We start from the raw sequence: 19,587 nt of genomic DNA, 5'->3' as shown, positions 1-19,587 counted from the left end.
CAGTTTTTGATTCTAGGGCACCTTTAATGTTAAAACTTGTGATTTTAAAAATGAATTAGTAAATGTTGAAATAACATTTACTAAGATTATTAAACGCTGTATAAGTATTATTTATTGTTAGTTCATGGTATCTAATGTAGTTAATGAAACAGAATAACATTAAGCCTTAAATTAAACCTTATTGTAAAGTGTTAACATACAAGTTTTCACAAATAATATATTTTTGACTTCTAATATTTTAAAAATCTAATAATTTATTGTACCAAGCAGATTACTTAGGTTAACATTTTTATTCACTGTAGCTTAATATAATAATAATAATAATAATAATAGTAATAATTTTTTCAACAACAACAATATTGACTAATTATTATTTAGTTAGTTAGTTAGTTAGTTAGTTAGTTAGTTAGTTAGTTAGTTAGTTAGTTAGTTAGTTAGTTAGTTAGTTAGTTAGTTAGTTAGTTAGTTAGTTAGTTAGTTAGTTAGAGAGAAGTGTTTTCTAGCTTGGAAAGTGGCCGGAAAAAAAAAAAAAAGTTCCAATCACACATAGAATTATCACACTGAGCTAAATTTAGTTAAACAGGAAGTTCTCAGTATAATGTAGCAATTGACTGCCATTGCTTGATGAAAACTACCAACACTTTCAGTTCCTTTACTAAAGCGTCATGGGACAATGTTCTAATTAAAACACAATTTGACCTGAAGATGTGAAAATGTCAATAAATGGTGGAAAATTCACTCGGTTTGACAACCAGATCATAGTTCTGCACATCTGTTAGCAATTTAAAAGTAAGAATATAATGGCACTTTTTTTTTTTTTTTTAGTATCTGGTGTTAATAACCACATCATAAGGAAGTCAATAAATACGTACAGTGAGTGCACCCTGATAAACTTTACACCCTTTACAATCTTTCTGTCTATAAAAGCTGAATAACAACATTATGAACAATGAACAAATTCCTGATTTATAGTTGCATGTAGTCACTTGCAACAGTTTAATAAGAAAGCTCTGCAGTGCTATTGCTGAAATTGCTTTTGTGTCCTTCCTTTGTTTCCAGACTAACTGAATTGGTCGGCAGAACGTATGGAGACATAAATATTGAGGTGTCCTATAGAAACGGCTAGGCAGTAATAAGGATATAATGGTTTCATTAAACTTCCTGTGCGTCATTAAGCCAGCCGTTTAGAAAGAACAGCCTAGCAGATGCCATTTACGGATGCTACGGAGGTGGTCTCTATTACCCAAAAGGCCATTAACATAAAACTATTCTACAGTGGGGATGAATGTGCACTGGGCAGGAAATCAGTAATAAAAATTCTGATTGTCTCTTTAAAAATCTCTGGATTGTCTTCATGATTTAATGAGGAAACCTTTAGGTAACCTTTACACAAGGAAATATGCTTCTTTTCATTGAGGCACTTCATCATTTAGCTTTGTTGAATTTGCATGTGTTTTGAAAGAAGCTGAATGTAATTGAAACCATTTGATGTTGTTAGGACATTAAAGGTCTTTGGCTATGTAATATATGTGTTATATTATATATGATTATGTATAAATAATAGCCAGTGTATGCACTGCACCTGGCCCATTTGCACAAATCATGCTGGCCAGGTGTAGCAGCACATTTGCCTGACTACGCAATTCCTAACAGCAAGAAACTAGAAAAACTTGCCAAGTCATTGTTTTTATCAGTTTTATTTCTGTAAGATATTCCCAGAGCGTAGCAATGGACCTGGGAAGTCATTAGAAGCTTAAGGCACATTTAAACAGGTGTAGAAGATGGTGCAGGTATTGCCCTAGTGACTGCTGTAACCTGGAAACTGGTTTCCCTATAGGGCGGTACCAGGACACTCGTGAGACGAGCTGCTATCCGACACCTGTCGCTTTGTTTTGTTTGCAAGGCTCAAGAACAAGGGAGCTGGGAGGGCAAGTATACGTCACTAGTTTTTGGTTTCAGTTACCACTGATCTGTGAGAAAGACAAGGAAAGAGCAAAAAGAGAGGCAAAGTGATACAGAGCAAGGAGTGATGAGGCCAATAATTTGCTGATCCTTGAAACTGAAGCGATGAGACCGCCTCTGACAATACTGCAGCACTAGAGAGACCTACACAACACCCACACACACATACATGTTCACATGCAAAATGTTTCAAAATGATGAACTGCTGAGGATACGACATTAAATTCAGCTTTTAAAAGGATTTCTGACAAAGCACAATAAAGAGGAAGGATCAACTTTGGACTGAGACATACGCTGTTAAATGACTATGAAGACCGGGAAGAAATCATTCATAGGTAGGTAGTTTTTTTCTACTAAAAACTAACCTAGATGTAACAAAGTTTGTACATTTTACAGGTAACACTTCACAATAAGATGTGTTTGTTAACATTTGGTAACTACGCATGAACTAACAAAGAAAAATACTTCTAAAGCATCTATTAATCTTAGTTCATGTTCATTTCAACATGTACAACATTGTTACAATCTGTAGGATGTCTGTTAATGTTATTTTATGGACCTAATCTAATATAAACTAACAATATACAGTTGTATTTTGAATTTTAGTTGTATGTCAATCTTAACAAATGTAGTTAATGCATTAACTAATGGAACCTTATTGTAAAGTGTTACCATTTTACATTACCTTTACAGAGTACTACACTCTAAAAAATGCTGGGTTGTTTCAACCCAAGTTTGGGTGAAAAATGGACAAACTCAACCATTGGGTTGAATTTTTTAAATGCATTTTTTAACCCAACGGTTGGGTTTGTCCATATTTGACCCAAATTTGGGTTGAAACAACCCAGCATTTTTTAGGGTGTGCTCTGTCATGTTTAACTGTGTGAAATGTTACTTCTAAATCTCCAATTTTGTGAAATTTATTAAGATGAAATTAAACTTTCATTGATTCTTTGAGAAAAAGAGATTGGTGTACCATAAATAGTAAAAATGCTGGGTTAAAAACAACCCAAGTTGGGTTGAAAATGGACAAACCCACGATTGGGTTGTTTTAACCCAGCGGTTGGGTTAAATGTTTGCCCAACCTGCTGGGTAGTTTTATTTAAACCAACTATTATTTAAAAATTGCTATATGGCTAGCTTAATGAACCCAAAATAGTTGGGAAATTAAAAACCAGATGCAATTAGAGACAACAATAATAGACAAAAGGTGAATGTTTATTAATAAGCTTTAATATTTTATTAATATAAATGTAATAGTTAATTAATATAAATGTATTAATAAGCAATTTAATAAATGTTTATTTTTTAATAATTATTCATTGAACATTAATAAATGTTCATTTCCAACATACTTTGGGTTCATTTTAATTAAGCAATACAGTCATTTTTAAACAATAGTTGAGTTAAATAAAAACTACCCAAACATTTAACCCAACTGCTGGGTTAAAACAACCCAATTGCTGGGTTTGTCCATTTTCAACCCAACTTCGGTTGTTTTTAACCCACCATTTTTTAAATTTTTACAGAAATGGCATATATGTGTTATTCTGAACTCCATCTTTGTGACGTCAAACATATGAATACATCAACATATCACACCCTTTTAGTAAATTGACAAACTTATAGGTGTCCCACTTATAGGTGCCTAAATACTAGTATGTACTAACATTTAAATGAATCATTTTATACAATACACTTATTATACAAACATGTTTTTACATTATACTTATATTATTAATAACCTGCATGTAATTACATCTATAATTACTGTAATTACACTGTTGTTACCCTTCCCTTACCTTTTAACCCACCCTTAAACCTACCCATGCCACCAAATCTGTCCCTAACCTTACCCGTATCCCACCTCAAGATCAGCAAAAAAGTTTTGCTATACAACATGAACACAATAAGCACATAGTAGTTAAGGCACCTAATATAAAGTGTGACCATAAACTTTACTTGCTGTAGCAGATGAAGGAATCGTGATGCCGTGCTCCTAGAGTCACCTATCAAATGTATGCCTACTTTTCTTCATGTTGTAGAGCATATAAAAAATTGTTAGCTCTTAGGTTGTAGCAATTTTGAAGAAAATTAGGTGGTAAGGCAAATGTAGGACACTGCAAAATATTGTGTATTTGGTCTTTAAAATGAGTTAATAAATAAAATTAGTGATGCATTATGATGCTGTATAATTTGAATTGTAGGATCCAGTTGAAAAGACAAAACCTCTCAGGTAAGATACACACAAAATCCCATTTTAAATGAACCGGAAATTGCGGCCAACTTCAGTATTGTGGAGTATTTCTGAGAAAAACTGAATATTAAATAGAGGGCGGGGCTTGATTTAGTGCACCTCCTCACCATCTCTCACTGACAGCAGACTGAGGTGTTTGTTTAAGGATTTTCTGTCCAAATGACGTCATTAGAGAACAAAAACCATTCCAGAGGGGAAGCACATTTTTAGATTTGGACTAAAGATTACGAAGACAAACATTTCTTTTTTCAGTGGATTAACCTGCACAGATTAATTGTTCACCACAAGACTAGTAACAGAGGCTAATAAAGTATATTTTGATTTCATGCGGAGGCAGCAGTCATTGGATATGTATATACTTTTCATGCCAGGTTAAATAACAGTTTTTTAATTGTGACATTTGCACCGCCTTTATAAAAAGGGTAAATATTTTTATAATATTGTGTATATTGTATGAGTTCCTTCTTTTGCCACACTGTTTGTAAAAATTTAAAGTGCAAAAAGGAAGCCAATTTTGCAGATAAAATCATTATCATGGCACATATTGTGTTTGGTAGAACAGCTTTGGCAGTCCATCCATTTATTCATCCATCACAACAGACATAATCCACTTTAGCCTGATTTAGCTGTCTAGGCTTTGATCTCTTTGACTCTGTGTTTGTTTCATCTGTCACCTGAGTGAGCAGGATGCTCTGTTTCACTTTTACAATTAACCTGCTTTATATACTAAATACACATACATGGCCTAATTGTGTATGATTTATCAGTACACATTATTCAAAAGGGAAAAAAAGAAGTTTGATTGTGCTCGATAAATCAAATTCCATTATCTTTTTTTTAATTAAATATCTTGTTTAATTTAGAAACAGGCATATATATCACTTTAGAAAACAAGGTCCCAATTTAGTTGACTTTACTATATACTACTATGTAACATTTCAATTAATCAGTTGATACAATGCACTTATTGTACATACATGATATTACATTGTACTTAGTTTTTAAAAATGCCAGCATTTAATTACAGCTGTAATAAATTTCTGTAATTACATCTACAATTACACTTTTGAGCCTTCCCTTACCTTAACCCACCAAACCTGTCCCTAACCTTACCCGTATCCCACCTCAATAGCAGCAAAAGAGTTTTGCTATACAATATGAACACAACATTGTACTTATTTTTGATGCAAGTGCATAGTTAAGGACACCTAATATAAAGTGTGACTGAAAATAAAATTTGGATGCTGCTTCAATTCTTATCACTCAAACAGAGGAATAACAATAGTTATCTCCCCCACATCATTCTTTGAGAAGTGATCCTTTAGGGGAAATACCGTAGCGTGAAAACCCCAAACTGAGGCATTGTGATGTCATGAACACTCAAATTTTGCAAAGATTTTAGCAAACTTTCTGTGGGAATTCTGTAAATGATCATGGCAGAGACTCAATCAGTGTGAATAGTTAACAAAGAAGACAATAAAAGATATTATTAAATGATATTTGGCAAAAAACAACTAAATAAATATGTCATTATATTTCTACTTATAAGTACCTATTTCAGGCCTTTTTCAGTAGATTTCCTCTGTAACACTTTACAGACAGGTTCAGTTCATTATGTAATGCATTGGTTCATGGATTAGATATCATAAACAATACGCTTATATTGCATGTTCATTAATTTAAGTTAATGTTAAATTAAATATTTAACAACATTATTAATTTATAATTTAATGATTATTTATTTATTTATTAATTATTTAATGATTTTACAATTAGTAATTTCTTTCATTTAAATGTATTTAATTTGAAATTGATATTAAATTAACTAATTTCTAGTACTAATGCATGTCTAATATTTCAATTCATATAAATTTACATTAGTTAAAGGACAAACATTAAAATAACAATAAATTTACAAACTAACATTAACTGTTAAATGCTGTAAAATAAAAGTTTAGTGTTGTTAGTTTATCATACATAATGAATTATGTTATTAAAATGTTACTAATGTTATTAAAAATTATTGTAAATGATTTTAAATGTCTTCCACTTTGCAACTATTTGATATAAGCTTTATTAAGATTATGGAGCGTCTTAATGCAGATTTCACCCCAAAATGGCAAAGAAGTGCTCCACCAGGCCAAATAATTTTCTCTTTAATATTCACATAACTTGCTTTCTAAATCATGTCTGCCCTGTAATCAACATTTAGTTATAGTTAAAGGGATCGTTCACCCAAAATTGAAAATTCTGTCATCATTTACTCACCCTCAAGTTCTTCCAAACCTGTATAAATTTCTTTTTTCTGCTGAACACAAAAGAAGATATTTGGAAGAATGTTTGTAAACAAGCAGATCTCGCCCCCATGTCACCCCCCCCCCCACCCCCCATTGACTACCATAGTAAAAAAAATACTATTGTAGACATTGGCGGGCGAGATCTGCTTGGTTACAAACATTCTTCCAAATATCTTCCTTTGTAATCAGCAAAACAAAGACATTTATACAGGTTTGGAACAATTTAAGGGTAAGTAAATGATGACAGAATTTTCAGTTTTGGGTGAACGATCCCTTTAACAGTTGCAAAGGCCTCAAAGCCCAATACACAGCTCCTACTGAGCCCTATACAACACAAATACATTACAGAGAACAATATATAGATGAGGCATAGGAAGGATGAGATGAGAGAGAAAATGCAAGTAGGGAGAGTCACGAATCAATCAAGAAAACAAAGAACTGAGATATCAAACATCAAGACCATGTGTCCGACTATAGGCAAACAGCAGCTAGAGAGAAATCGATGTATTTTACATGAGTGTGTGGGCATGAGGTTGGCGCAAGCCAGAAAGTCAATCGGCCCTGAGCAGTGAGAGAAGGTGCAGAAGTCAAGAATAAACTCCCCCTTCTCTTTAGATGATTCACTTCCTGCCCACCAGAATATGGCAGACAGTATCTGACCGAATGACACTCAGCCTGTTATGCAAATGCACACTCTCAGCCGAGCAACAGAGACCTGCGTCTCCACGGTAACGTGGCAAGTATAGTAACAGGAAATAAATAGTAATAATTGGATCTCTGACAACTATGACAGAATGACTCATTCAAAGACCCCTCGGTGAGAAGCGGAAAGACTTTGCCACCTGTGCGCTTGGCATATGAGATACTGTTACAGTAACACGATTATGTGGAAATATGGCAGGTTAGTGGGGGAAGGACGAGACAAGACTAAAAGAGAAAAGGTTATCAAGTTGAACCACCAGATATAGTCGCCTGATCTGAATAATATTGTTTTATCTCAGTTCTATAGTGTCAGAATAAACAAACAAACAAGCAAGCAAATAAATAATACAAAAATTTCAGTTATGAGCTGAAATGCACAGGAACCTGATAAGCGCTATCAAGTATTCCAATGAACTAAGTGACTTTTCTCTGAAGAATTTCCCTATTGTTTTTGTTATTTGAAACCTACAGCTCCAGCTGAATTTCCCTCTATGGTTCCTCCTAACTGCTATCTAAAAGACAGGATGTTTGGTTTGGATACAAAGCATGTAATGCTTAAGTCAGGTAATGTCATGCAATGTCACCCGATCCTGCTCGTGTAAACAGAACTTGGCGAGGCTCCTTCTCCACAGGCCACTTCAAAGAACTCATCCTCTTTGTTTAAAATGAAAGCATAACAGCGGCATTACGTGTAGACCGGATTTACAGATAGAACAGGTTATACATTCCCAATGGAAGTGAAAATGCAAATGATTTGCACCACAAGGAGACTGAACTGCAATCTTTACTGGCTTTGTTGTAATTTTTAGCAGCCATTGTGCAGTTAAACTCAGCATATTTTTAATACTGCAGCTGCCTACATGCGCAAGAAGCAACTGTTTACACTTACGCGCATGCCCAGTGTGCATGAACGGTCATGTGACATACTTTTTTGGTCATGTAGTGTAGACGGAGATCTGTGGAAATGCCAGCATAGACGCTGTTTTAAAACAAAAACGCACTAGTGTATATATACACTAGTATATTTTAAAATTCCAGTACTTGAATAACTTAAGCCGTGCACACACTTAACGATTGTAAGGCCGAATATGAATGTAAATTGATACTTATGACTGATCGCGCTCAAACGCGTCCAGTCAGAGCCAGTTGTTCAAATTCCATGTGAAAGTATATAAATCTGCTTCAGTCGCAGGAAACAATCGCTGTATGTTGAGCACAGTCTTAGAATGTTTTAGCTAGTCGTTAAATGTGTGCCCGGCTTTAGGCCCCGTTTACACTAGTGCGTTTTTTTTTTAAAATGGCATTTTAAAATAAAACAATCCTCGTCTACACTGGCGTTTCCACAGCGTTTCAGAACCACACGACCGAAAACGCATGTCACATGACTGTTCATGCACACTGCCTCTTGTTGTGCAAGTAGATAGTTGCAGTACAAAAAAATGCAGTTTAACTGCAAAATGGCTGCTAAAAATTACAACAAAGTCAGCAAAGATTGCAGTTCAGTCTCCATGTTATTGTTTACATGGTCGTCAAGGATACGCTGAGCGAACTTGGGCAGCCACGCCATCGTTTTCTCAGTTTTGGTCCATTTATTCTGAAATGCAACCCTGGCGTTTTCAAACTAAAACGAGGGGTCTGCAGGGTTTTCGAAAGTCTCCGTTTTCCAGGTTCGAAAACGCTGGCGTAGTGTAAACGACAGGGGTAGCCGTAGCAAAACTTTTGCGTTTTAAAACGAAAACGCACTAGTATAAACAGGGCCTTAAACTTACTTTATTTCAGCTAGTTGCCAAGGCAAATTTTTCATTTAGTTAAAGTTGATGTAGGCTACAAAGTGACAAACTAAAATAAAAAAATAAAAAAATAAAATACTATAGACATTTTTAAAAATGACTAATAAAAATGACAAAATTCACACAACAAAATAATTTAAAAAAATTAAACTTAAAAAGAAAATGGGAAATATAAAAATACAAAATAATTCAAAATATTAATAAAAATTAGTATCTTATTGATGCTAAAATAACTTTTTTCTGACAAGAGAGTTTTCTATGCCAAGGTTTTTCAGAAATTTTGATGTCATAAACCGCCAAATAGGATAATCCTTTTGTGTGGACCTCTTATCTAAAATAAGCAGCTAGATTTTCATGTAAAAAGAAAATCTAGCTGCTAGACATTATTTAAATATTTTATGATATATATATATATAATATATTTATTTAGTATTACACTTTCATGGACCCCTGGGGACCCCAGTCTTTAGTGTGACACCTTGTCCCAGTTGTGTCCCTTGACGTGACATAACCCTGTACTATAAGATCGAGGATGGCATCGTGTTATGACACACTTATATAATTTACAGGGTCAGTAGACCACATTTGAAGAACAGGCTGAAAAATAAATGATGTGGCTCAGAGTATCGGTTTACGTAATCCTTGATGGCGCAGCGTCCTCACACCCTTGACCTGGTCGGATGGCTTGAACATGATGAGAATCTGATAAAACACAGGCTTTCACAGATTAATAATGCACGTCAAAGTAACACAGAGAATATTTTAGCACATCTGTTTAGCACAGGAATGTCTTCCATTAACAGAGAGACCTTGAGAGATCTCATGTGTATGATGCCTAACGCATTTCATTTCTCATTTTCACTGCTTCAAATTCTTCTTCATCATTACTGATAAGGATTAGGAGTTAATCTGTTACACTATGATGAGATGGTGAGCCAGCTGTGTAGCGATTTTCAATTAATAGAAATTAATCTGGCTCACTTGAATGGAAGCGCTTCCGTTCCTCTTGCATCGCCCCCTATCGGTGGAACAGAGATTCGTGGGATCCCGTGACGTCACATTTTGCAAGTCTCCTCGGTTACTCAGGTGATGTCAGAGCCTCGCCTCCACAACCACGTGTTCCGTATAAAAATACGAGTCCAGCGCTGGCGGGGGAAGACAGTAGCGCTGACCACCGGACAGCCTGGCATCCAAACTCAGTAGTGCGCTTCGTCAAACGGTTTGCTGCTGGGAGATCAGCGCGGTGCAATAAAAGGCTTCTAAAGGAATACATTTCTCCTGTGGATTTATATCTACTTAGAAAATAATAGTGATGGCAGTTACTCAGGCTGGATGTGACTTGACATACTGCAAGATGAGGGGAATCGTGTCAGTTCTCACCGGTACGTCTCTCTCGACAGATTTGAGTTATTCTGATAGACTATGCTTATTTGGTTATGCTTTAGAAAAAAGGATGTAATATGTCAAAAATTGAATTAAACAACTGTAATGAGAGGGGGAAAAAAGATGTCTTTGGAGGTGTGATAGCCGTTTTTGTGTTTGTAACGTTAGTCTGTTTTAATTAGGTCTCCTAATTTATTATTAGGCTTCGCTATTCGCATTTTTTCTTTCCTTCTTTAAAAAACAAATGTAAAAATATATATAATATTGCATTTTTTTAATAATTCATTTATGCGGTCGGATAAAAATGATGAGTATCGTTCTTGATATTTGTACAGTGAGCACTGCGGTCTGTTGTGTAACACTGACACTGTTTTTGATATTAAACCATATTCACGCGGTTCCTGAATCACAGCATGTATAAAACACGATATCTGTCAAAGACCTGAAGTGCAAATTATTATTTTGCCGATAACCTTTAAGATTTTTAAGGATTTCCCTTCACGTATGTTCTTTCGTTTCAAATGCAGGGGTGTTAATGACGTCAGTTGTGGATTTCCTTCTGACGTAAATGTTTTTTTTCTTTCTTTCAGCTTTTATTAAAGAAAGGAAGATGGGCTTAAACGACTTCATCCAGAGGCTTGTTTCCAACCCTCCCATTTGTCAACAGTAAGTATCCCAATATATTAAATTATAAGAGCATAATAAACATTTTTATTAGGCTACACGTAGATTTTTGTACAGACAAAAGACACAGGCTAATGAAAATGAAGTGACTACTGTGTTTCAAAATCAGCAAGAAAGTGATTCAGGAAATTTCCAGCATTCATTCACCAAGTAATACTGTAGTGTATTTATATATGCCTTCATTGAGGTGAGGTGTACTAGAGGATGTAATCCCATCATCGGACTTTAGCTGTACATTCTGCTAATTGTGTAGGTTAATCTGTACCGACAAGTTAAAGCCAAGCACCAGAATAGTGCTCCACGGAAAGCAGCTGTCCAGGCCGCCGCTTGGCTGCAGTAAGCACCTTTGAGAAAATCCCTAATGTCCCCTAGACGAGGATAAGGGCCTGATTCAATTAAGTGCGGCCCATTTGGTCTTAGAGTCATTCAGGTCGGACCAGCGGAAAATTTCCCACCGTGTCATCTCTACCCTCCATATGCTCTACAATATTCATTCATGCTAGCGGATGCTGGGGGTGTCTAAAAGATTCAGCCCTCAATAGACTAAATAAAAAGTCATCATTTTGGGCAGGAGGACTGTTTTTATGAGGGCAAATGGTTTCAATAAAATATTATTTGATATATATTTTAGTAGATTTATGTAAGGTAATATTCTTGCACCGATAGCAGCTGTCTTGTCAGGTCAAAAAGTCTAAAATTTTGAATTTTCCAAAGTACCAGAAACGGCCCCTCATAAAATTCGACAACACTGCCATCTATCTGCCTGCAAAGGCATTACAAGAAATGCTTAAAAGATGAATAGTTCTATTTACCAATATTTAAAGAGCCTCTATATAATACAATACTGTAACTATAATATAATTTTATAAGTATAACTTATTATTAACAGAAACTGGGAGTGCCAATATAGGTCAAATTAATTCATTTTGTTATTCTGTAAGTGCTTTTTTTTTTTTTTTTTTTTACAAAATCTGACTTTTTAAAAAAAAAAATCTGAAATAAAATGCCTAACATTTTTAAACCTCTTTTCTCTAGTGCTGAGGTTGGATCATTCTTAAAAATTGATGAAAACCAGAACGAGGAGCTGGAAGAGAATCACCTGTGTTTGACCAATCCCAGGAGCTCTTTGGCTGAAGAAACTCAGTACGTAGTTACTCCTCGCAATCTGTTGTTTGGTTAATTTCAGTCAGTCAGTTGTTTGCATTACTGATGTTATTTAATTTCCTTAACAGGATCAAACCTTCAGATTTCGACTACTTAAAGATCATTGGGAAGGGGAGCTTTGGAAAGGTGTGCACAAACATTTTCCATACAGTCAAGATGTAAACATTTATGTAATATACTTCTAAACTGAGAACGCTAACAACATCTTATCCCACAGGTTCTGCTCGCGCGCCACAAGGAAAGCGAACTATACTATGCTGTGAAGGTGCTACAGAAGAAAATCATTCTGAAAAAGAAAGAGGTAAGACCTAATGCAATGTTCTCATAGATGTGAAAGCGCTTCGCCGCAATCATAATAACAATGACACTCAAATTGTTTTTCAGCAAAAGCATATCATGGCAGAACGGAGTGTATTAATGAAAAATATCAAGCATCCATTCCTGGTGGGACTGCACTTCTCTTTCCAAACCACAGACAAACTGTACTTCGTGCTAGACTACGTCAATGGAGGCGAGGTTAGTAAATAATGCGTTCATAGCCTGAAAGAATCCACACCTTAGCTCAAAATAGTTGACTAAATTCATGAACTCATGGAATTTGTTTTTCTCCTGCAGCTGTTCTACCACCTCCAGCGTGAGAGGGTGTTTCTGGAGCCCAGGGCAAGGTTTTATGCTGCTGAAATAGCTAGTGCACTCGGTTACCTCCACTCACTGCACATAGTTTACAGGTATGTGAATGCTTGCAGTGCCTCCTAGTGGAGTAGTAATTGAACTGAGTACTCGATTCTGTTCAATATAATGGCGACCATGGGGTCTTACCTTTACCTGTCTGTTTTCACAGAGACTTGAAGCCAGAGAACATCCTCTTGGACTCTCAGGGCCACATTGTCCTGACAGATTTCGGTCTGTGCAAAGAGGGACTGGAACCCAGTGGCACAACCACAACATTCTGTGGAACTCCTGAGGTGAGTCATTCATTAAAGACTATACCTTGTGAAAAAGAAGAGCACTTTAATTCAATTCAGTTCTATTGAATGTGCAATTCTATTGTACTTCAAATCTTAAAAGTATATTTTCTTGCAGATAATATTATAATAATGAAATAAAGGGCAAATTTAGTTTAGGCTACTTAAAGAGAGTACATTTAACACACTTAAGTACACTTTTAAAATGTCAGTGATTTAAAGTTTTACATTAAAATATATTTTAAATCATTATGTTTTAATAATTTTGGTCATGGTTTAAAGCACACTTATTTTGTAGTGTGTTATGCAATATTACCTTTAAAGTTAATATATTTTAAACATACTAAATTGCAACTTCATCATTATAAATATATTTATAGTTCACACTTAAGTATATTCTTATATTATTTCTGTAATAAGTGCTCTTTTTTAAAGTATCCTGAAGTGTACTTCCTTTTCACTGGGAAATACAAGATAGTTTGCCTATATTTGACTAGAAATTCTGATTTAAACATTTCTGTTTTCCCCTTTTTCCACAGTACTTGGCACCTGAGGTGCTCCAGAAACAGGCCTATGATCGTACAGTAGACTGGTGGTGCCTGGGATCAGTACTGTTTGAGATGCTGTACGGACTGGTGAGAAGACCCATCAATTCTTTTGCCTGATAAATGACTAGACCAGCTGTAGCAAAGGATAAATATTTACAAACAATTAATCTCTCGACCTATGTATTTCCAGCCTCCATTCTACAGTCGCAACACAGCCGAGATGTACAACAACATCCTTCACAAGCCTCTAGTCCTGAAGCCTAACGTTTCCAATGCGGGCCGTGACCTGCTGGAGGGTTTGCTGCACAAGGACCGTACCAAGAGACTGGGGTCCAAAGATGATTTTGTAAGTGGAACAACACACAGGTGCTACTCGCATATGGTTTATTTTCCTAAGATGCGTGATTCTTATACACACTTTTGCTTATTTGTAGCTGGAGCTGAAGTTCCACAGCTTCTTTTCTCCAATAAACTGGGACGACCTCATGGCCAAAAAGATTGTTCCTCCTTTCATTCCTTCAGTGGTAAGTTAACTCTTTACCTGTATAGTAATAATTAGTAATAACTGTGTAATTAGAAATATATTTAAATATATGACATACAATTCTCAAATAAGGCATTAAAGGGATAGTTCACCCAAAAATGTAAATTCTGTTATCATTTATTGATTTATTAATGGAAATTTTTACAGGTGATTAAATGATAACAACATTTTAATTTTTGGGTGAACTATCCCTTTAAGGCAAGACACCACAGATAAATAGAGTAAATTTAATTAAAAATTTAGACTAATAGATATCACCACACTTCCCCAGTAAATCAGAGCATGTTAAGCCATTAAATTCCCTATTACAAGTCTTCTGAAATGTTGATTAAAATGCAAATGAGCTAAATATTAAAATGCTCTCATTTGCATACATTTCCAGAACAAAAATCTGAACATTGGATAAAGCCAGGTTCAAAACATATGAAAGGTTTTTACAGAGGGGATTTTGGAAATCTCTTTTTATCACTTCAAAAATGAAAATAAATACATTTCCACCATGTTTGGAGTATGTAAGTGCTACTAAAGTGGAGATTTCTGATTTAGTTCATTAAAAAAAAAAAAAACATTTTGAGAAAAAGGCCTTTAGAGGTATGTTTTGTATTTGAAATCTTAAAGTATAATAATAAACCTTTTCCTTTCCACTAATCTACATATTTTGAAAGCCAAATAGCCCAGTGCATTAAAAATAATGGTTTTGCGTGTAGTGTCTTGCCTTAAAGTATATTTTAGTTTATCATAAATCCTTGTCTCTATATAGATATATAATAAATTTTCTATTCAATCTACAGAGTGGTCCCACTGACCTTCGGCACTTTGACCCAGAGTTCACACACTTACCTGTGTCGACCTCCCTATGCAACAACGATTACCTGCACATGACCAGCAGCGTACGGGAGGCAGCCGGAGCGTTCCCAGGCTTTTCTTATGGTCCTCCGGCTGACCATTCCTTCCAGTAATAGCCTCCGTGACACCATCAGGAATGTCCATTCCAGCATCGAGACAGAAGAAGGACCACAGGGTGGGACACTTAGCTCTTCCAATTTATTTGCATGTACGACCTGGCAGCACAAAGGGACACTGATACAACCCGGACACTCGGGCATGCCCAGGAGGAACATGGGACGTTATAGGACTACAGTAACAAGTTCCGGAAATTATGCAATGTGTGCCAATGTTTGCAGAACAGACCTGAGCTCCTAGAGAGATAGAGATTAGAAGTGCCTGAGAGTTTAACTGATGATCTATGGGAAAAACAATAACAGGCAAAATGAGCTTGCCGGAGATGATGGCACCAGCTACTGGGCGAAATGCCTTCTGTGATCTTTTACATTTGATCAAAAATGTCTTTGGATGATGTTTTATTTAATTGTATTTGTCATGCATTATTGCACAGTGGAGGTAAAGGATGAAGAAAAGTACAAAATATATGAATGGTTCGAAAAGGGGAATGAAATACATCAACCCCTGTCAGTACAGTACTGTACTGTCAGTAAGAGGATACACAGGCTGTATGACTCAAATATCAATACATTTTTAATGAATGCATTTATTATCTTCCTATTGACAAATGTTAATTTAATAACTGCAATATTTATCATGTTGCATTATTTTAGTGTGGTTTGGCTTAACTCTTCAGTCGTACTCAGAATTATATTAGAAGGGAAATTAGTTTAGATTACGAAGCCACAAGGCTTTTAGCTGTGATTATTTGTCTGAATGAGTAGAAGACATCCTGTGTTCCTCCTAAAACGAATATTTTGTCTTACAAGTACGTTCTTTCCCTTTTTTCTCCAATGCCAGCACTTTTACACAATATGCCAGACACTGTGTTTCTTGGGAAGGCAATTTTACTAGTCGTACATTACATTCTTTCATCATACATTTAGTGAGATGGATGTATGTTTTAAACATACTTTTATCACCATTATCTGAAGCGATTGCTGTCTACCGAAAACACAGCATGTCGATTAGATTGTATTGAAACAGTTTGCATCTTGTATAGAAGTTATATTTACTAGCCCAAAAGGATCTGTGTCTTTTTTTGTTCAAATTGTGCCTGTTCTGCTAATTTATGTATGTTGTGATGCACTTCCACGTGTGTCTATCATTCCTGTCTGCATCGTTCTGGGTTGGGCAGGGACATGGAATGCTGTGCAATAGAAATGATGACTTGATAGAGATGTGAACAATTTGTCATGCAAGACGTTGTTGTTGGGACGATTGAGTGGCATCGGCTTAATGAAGAAGAGGGGTTTGGATGCCCTCATGAAATGCATCCCTGTTTTAACTGAAATATATTTCATATCACTGGACCAGTAATGCGCAATACATTGTTTTTTAGATTACTGCAAACATGGCAATATTGATAAAGTTTATTTTCTTCCATTTTTGGAAGCTAATTCATATATTGTTTTATATTTTTCCATGTATATTTATTTACGTCACATATTGTACATCTAATGATCAGAGTATTAAATTCTTAGAATGAAGAAATATTGGAGAATGATCTATTTGAATGCAAAATAAATATTTAAAAATGAATCCATGGGTACTTATTCCTCACTTTTGTTTTGATGTTTGATTTGTTTGCTTTAAAGCAGAACTAAGTAACTTTTTTACCTTCATAAATAGTTTTCTAAGTCCTTACAATGGTTAATTGACTTGTAGTGGTGTGTTTGAGGCCAGCACTAACCCCCTCTGGCACGTCTACGCCAGAATACAGCACTTGCAAGTTGAGCTGCGCCGACCCGACACAATCTCGCCTCATGTTCACGTTCACGCGAGAGTGACAAAATGCTTTACGGTAATTCAAAAACAATGGATATATTATGACTTTATAAGACAATTTAGAAAATTACCCACCTCCATCGAGATTTCTTGTACTGTATTTGCAAAACTGCTGCGCTGGTGAGCGTTGTAGTCGTTGTAGTCCAGAGCTGCGCTTGGACTATTTACTACAGTGTGATTCACTGAAGAAACCTGTAGGGGGAGCTTCGCAAATCTTACTGAGTTCCGCTTTCATTTTTAAAAAGTTGTTCAGTTTTGGGTTGTGAATTTTCTCATTTCATCCATCCAGGGTATTTCATTTCCCAAGCCCCGAGATGCTGCAATCCTATACAGGACAAGAGATCTGGGAAATGGATAAATGAATGGAGTTCTTATGAATGGAGTTCAAGAAATAATTCTCATTATCAATGTTAAAAGCTTTACACACACACACATACACTGCCCTCCAAAAGTTTGGAAACACCCATGGCAAAGTGTGGTTTTGGACGATATCAGCATAAATTCTTATCATTTTTTGGTGCAAATACATTGAAGTAACTTGACATTATCATTGAAAACCAGCAATAATAATTTTCATTTTGATTGCATAATAATGGCAATATATACATGTCAAAGTCAGGCATGCCCCTTTGCCAGCTGTGATGCCTGGTTACTGCTTTAAACTTGGCCCAGGTTTGTAAAAGAGTTTTGGGTCAGCAAACCTTAAAGGGATAGTTCACCCAAAAATGAAAATTTGATGTTTATCTGCTTACCCCCAGTGCATCCAAGATGTAGAGGACTTTTTTTCTTCAGTCAAATACAAATTATGATTTTTAACTGCAACCGCTGCCGTCTGTCAGTCAAATAATAGCAGTAATTGGGAACTTGAACAATAAGAGTCGAAAAAACTTCCATAGACAAATCCAAATTAAACCCTGCGGCTCGTGACGGCACATTGATGTCCTAAGACACGAGACGATCGGTTTGTGCGAGAAACCGAACAGTATTTATATAATTTTTTACCTCTAATACACCACTATGTCCAACTTCGTTCAGCTTCCGGCTAGTGAGGTCTGATCGCGCTCTGACAACGGAAGTGATGTCTCGCGCTCATTGAAGTATATGGGCGAGACATCACTTCCGTCATCACAACACGTTTTTTGACCTCACTAACAGGAAGCTGAACGAAGTTGGACATAGTGGTGTATTAGAGGTAAAAATTATATAAATAATGTTTTCGCACAAACCGATCGTTTCGTGTCTTAGGACATTAATGTGTCGTCACGAGCCGCAGGTTTTAATTTTGATTTGTCTAAGCAAGTTTTATTTACTGTTATAGTTGAAGTTCCCATCTACTGCTATTATTTGACTGACAGACGGCAGCGGTTGCAGTTAAAAATCATAATTTGCTTTCGACTGAAGAAAAAAAGTCACCTACATCTTGGATGCACTGGGGGTAAGCAGATAAACATCAAATTTTCATTTTTGGGTGAACTATCCCTTTAATAGCTTCAACAACTGATTGCCAATTAAGTTTAGAATACAACACTGTAAAAAAATTACCGTGATTTTAACAGTAAAAGACTGTAAAAATGCTGCGGTGAAAAACTGTTAATTGGTTTACAGAAAGTTTCCGTACTATATACGGTGAATAACTGTATTAGATCTAACAGTACATTTAATGTAATTTTACGGTAAAATACCGTTAAATTCACAGTTTTTGAAAGTGAAAAATAACAATTCATTGTAAAATTTACAGTGAAAAATCGTAAATTGACATTCCCACAATTCCCTGCGTGACACTTCACATTTGATATATTTTTGTTGAAATAACTCTGTTTCTTCTTAGTTTTTCTCATTTTTTTTCTAATCAGTTACATTAGGGTTTTATGTTACATCTAATGTTGTTAAATTAATGTTTATTGCATTTTTAAAATTTCATGCATGTTACCATGATGGTGTTTAGTGTGTGTGTGAATGACACTGTGTGCTCCTTCTATATATTAGTGTTGTCCTTCTCAGCTTGTGGAAAAGCTGCTTGTGATGAACTTTGATTCATCATGTGAATATTGTCACCACTGTGTTTGGTGACTGTCAGTGTATTATAAAGATACAAAACAGATATTAGTACTTCATTAGGGTTGGCAAATTAACATTATATCAGTTAATGAAATATGTTATTTTACCGTAAATTGTACTGGGATTTGATTTTTTTTTACAGTGTACTGAAATCCAATGTTAAATATACATATTTAAAATGTAAAATTCACATGTAACTCCGTAAGTATGTTTACGGTTTGATGTCATTTTTACAGTATTGTTCTGGTAACCACAGCTGCCGGTATTTTTCCGTAGAAACAACGGGATTTTTTTTACAGTGAATGAACCAATCAGAACCCAGTTTAGGTCAGATAGCTGCTAATGGTGGATATTTTGATTAATCGAAAATTTAAGTTTTTAACTGTTTATGTAATAAAATATGTTTTCGTAGTTTGTGTTGTGTCTTATCAGTGCAAAATTAT

The 19,587-nt window shown here is 35.4% G+C and overlaps 1 protein-coding gene across 2 annotated transcripts; it reads left to right on the top strand.

Annotated features, from left to right (window-relative positions):
* Positions 1-1,986: 1,986 nt before the first annotated feature.
* si:ch211-195b13.1 (STKc_SGK domain-containing protein) lies at positions 1,987-16,840 on the top strand. 2 transcript variants are annotated; one of them, XM_067410899.1, is made up of 12 exons: positions 1,987-2,297; positions 10,982-11,057; positions 12,111-12,218; positions 12,308-12,365; positions 12,457-12,540; positions 12,624-12,755; positions 12,855-12,967; positions 13,081-13,204; positions 13,744-13,839; positions 13,943-14,098; positions 14,187-14,276; positions 15,088-16,840. In XM_067410899.1, exons 1-12 carry the CDS (start codon positions 2,264-2,266, stop codon positions 15,253-15,255), a joined length of 1,239 nt encoding a protein of 412 aa, XP_067267000.1. In that variant the 5' UTR covers positions 1,987-2,263; the 3' UTR covers positions 15,256-16,840. The 2 variants fall into 2 exon arrangements, with proteins under 2 accessions (XP_067267000.1, XP_067266999.1); XM_067410898.1 differs by lacking the exon at positions 1,987-2,297 and adding an exon at positions 8,897-10,390.
* The last annotated feature ends 2,747 nt before the right edge of the window (positions 16,841-19,587 follow it).

The sequence above is a fragment of the Chanodichthys erythropterus genome, chromosome 15 (assembly GCF_024489055.1).
Source record: "Chanodichthys erythropterus isolate Z2021 chromosome 15, ASM2448905v1, whole genome shotgun sequence".
NCBI classification, from domain to species: Eukaryota; Metazoa; Chordata; class Actinopteri; order Cypriniformes; family Xenocyprididae; genus Chanodichthys; species Chanodichthys erythropterus.
This window is presented reverse-complemented; position numbering and strand designations above follow the sequence as displayed.

What these genes read in the sequence shown, in the direction of transcription:
- si:ch211-195b13.1 (XM_067410898.1), top strand. Translation starts at nt 10,321, where the DNA reads ATGGCAGTTACTCAGGCTGGATGTGACTTGACATACTGCAAGATGAGG. An exon ending in AACCCTCCCATTTGTCAACA is followed by an intron (nt 11,058 to 12,110) that starts GTAAGTATCCCA and finishes TCTTTTCTCTAG; the next exon opens with TGCTGAGGTTGGATCATTCT. An exon ending in GGAAGGGGAGCTTTGGAAAG is followed by an intron (nt 12,366 to 12,456) that starts GTGTGCACAAAC and finishes CTTATCCCACAG; the next exon opens with GTTCTGCTCGCGCGCCACAA.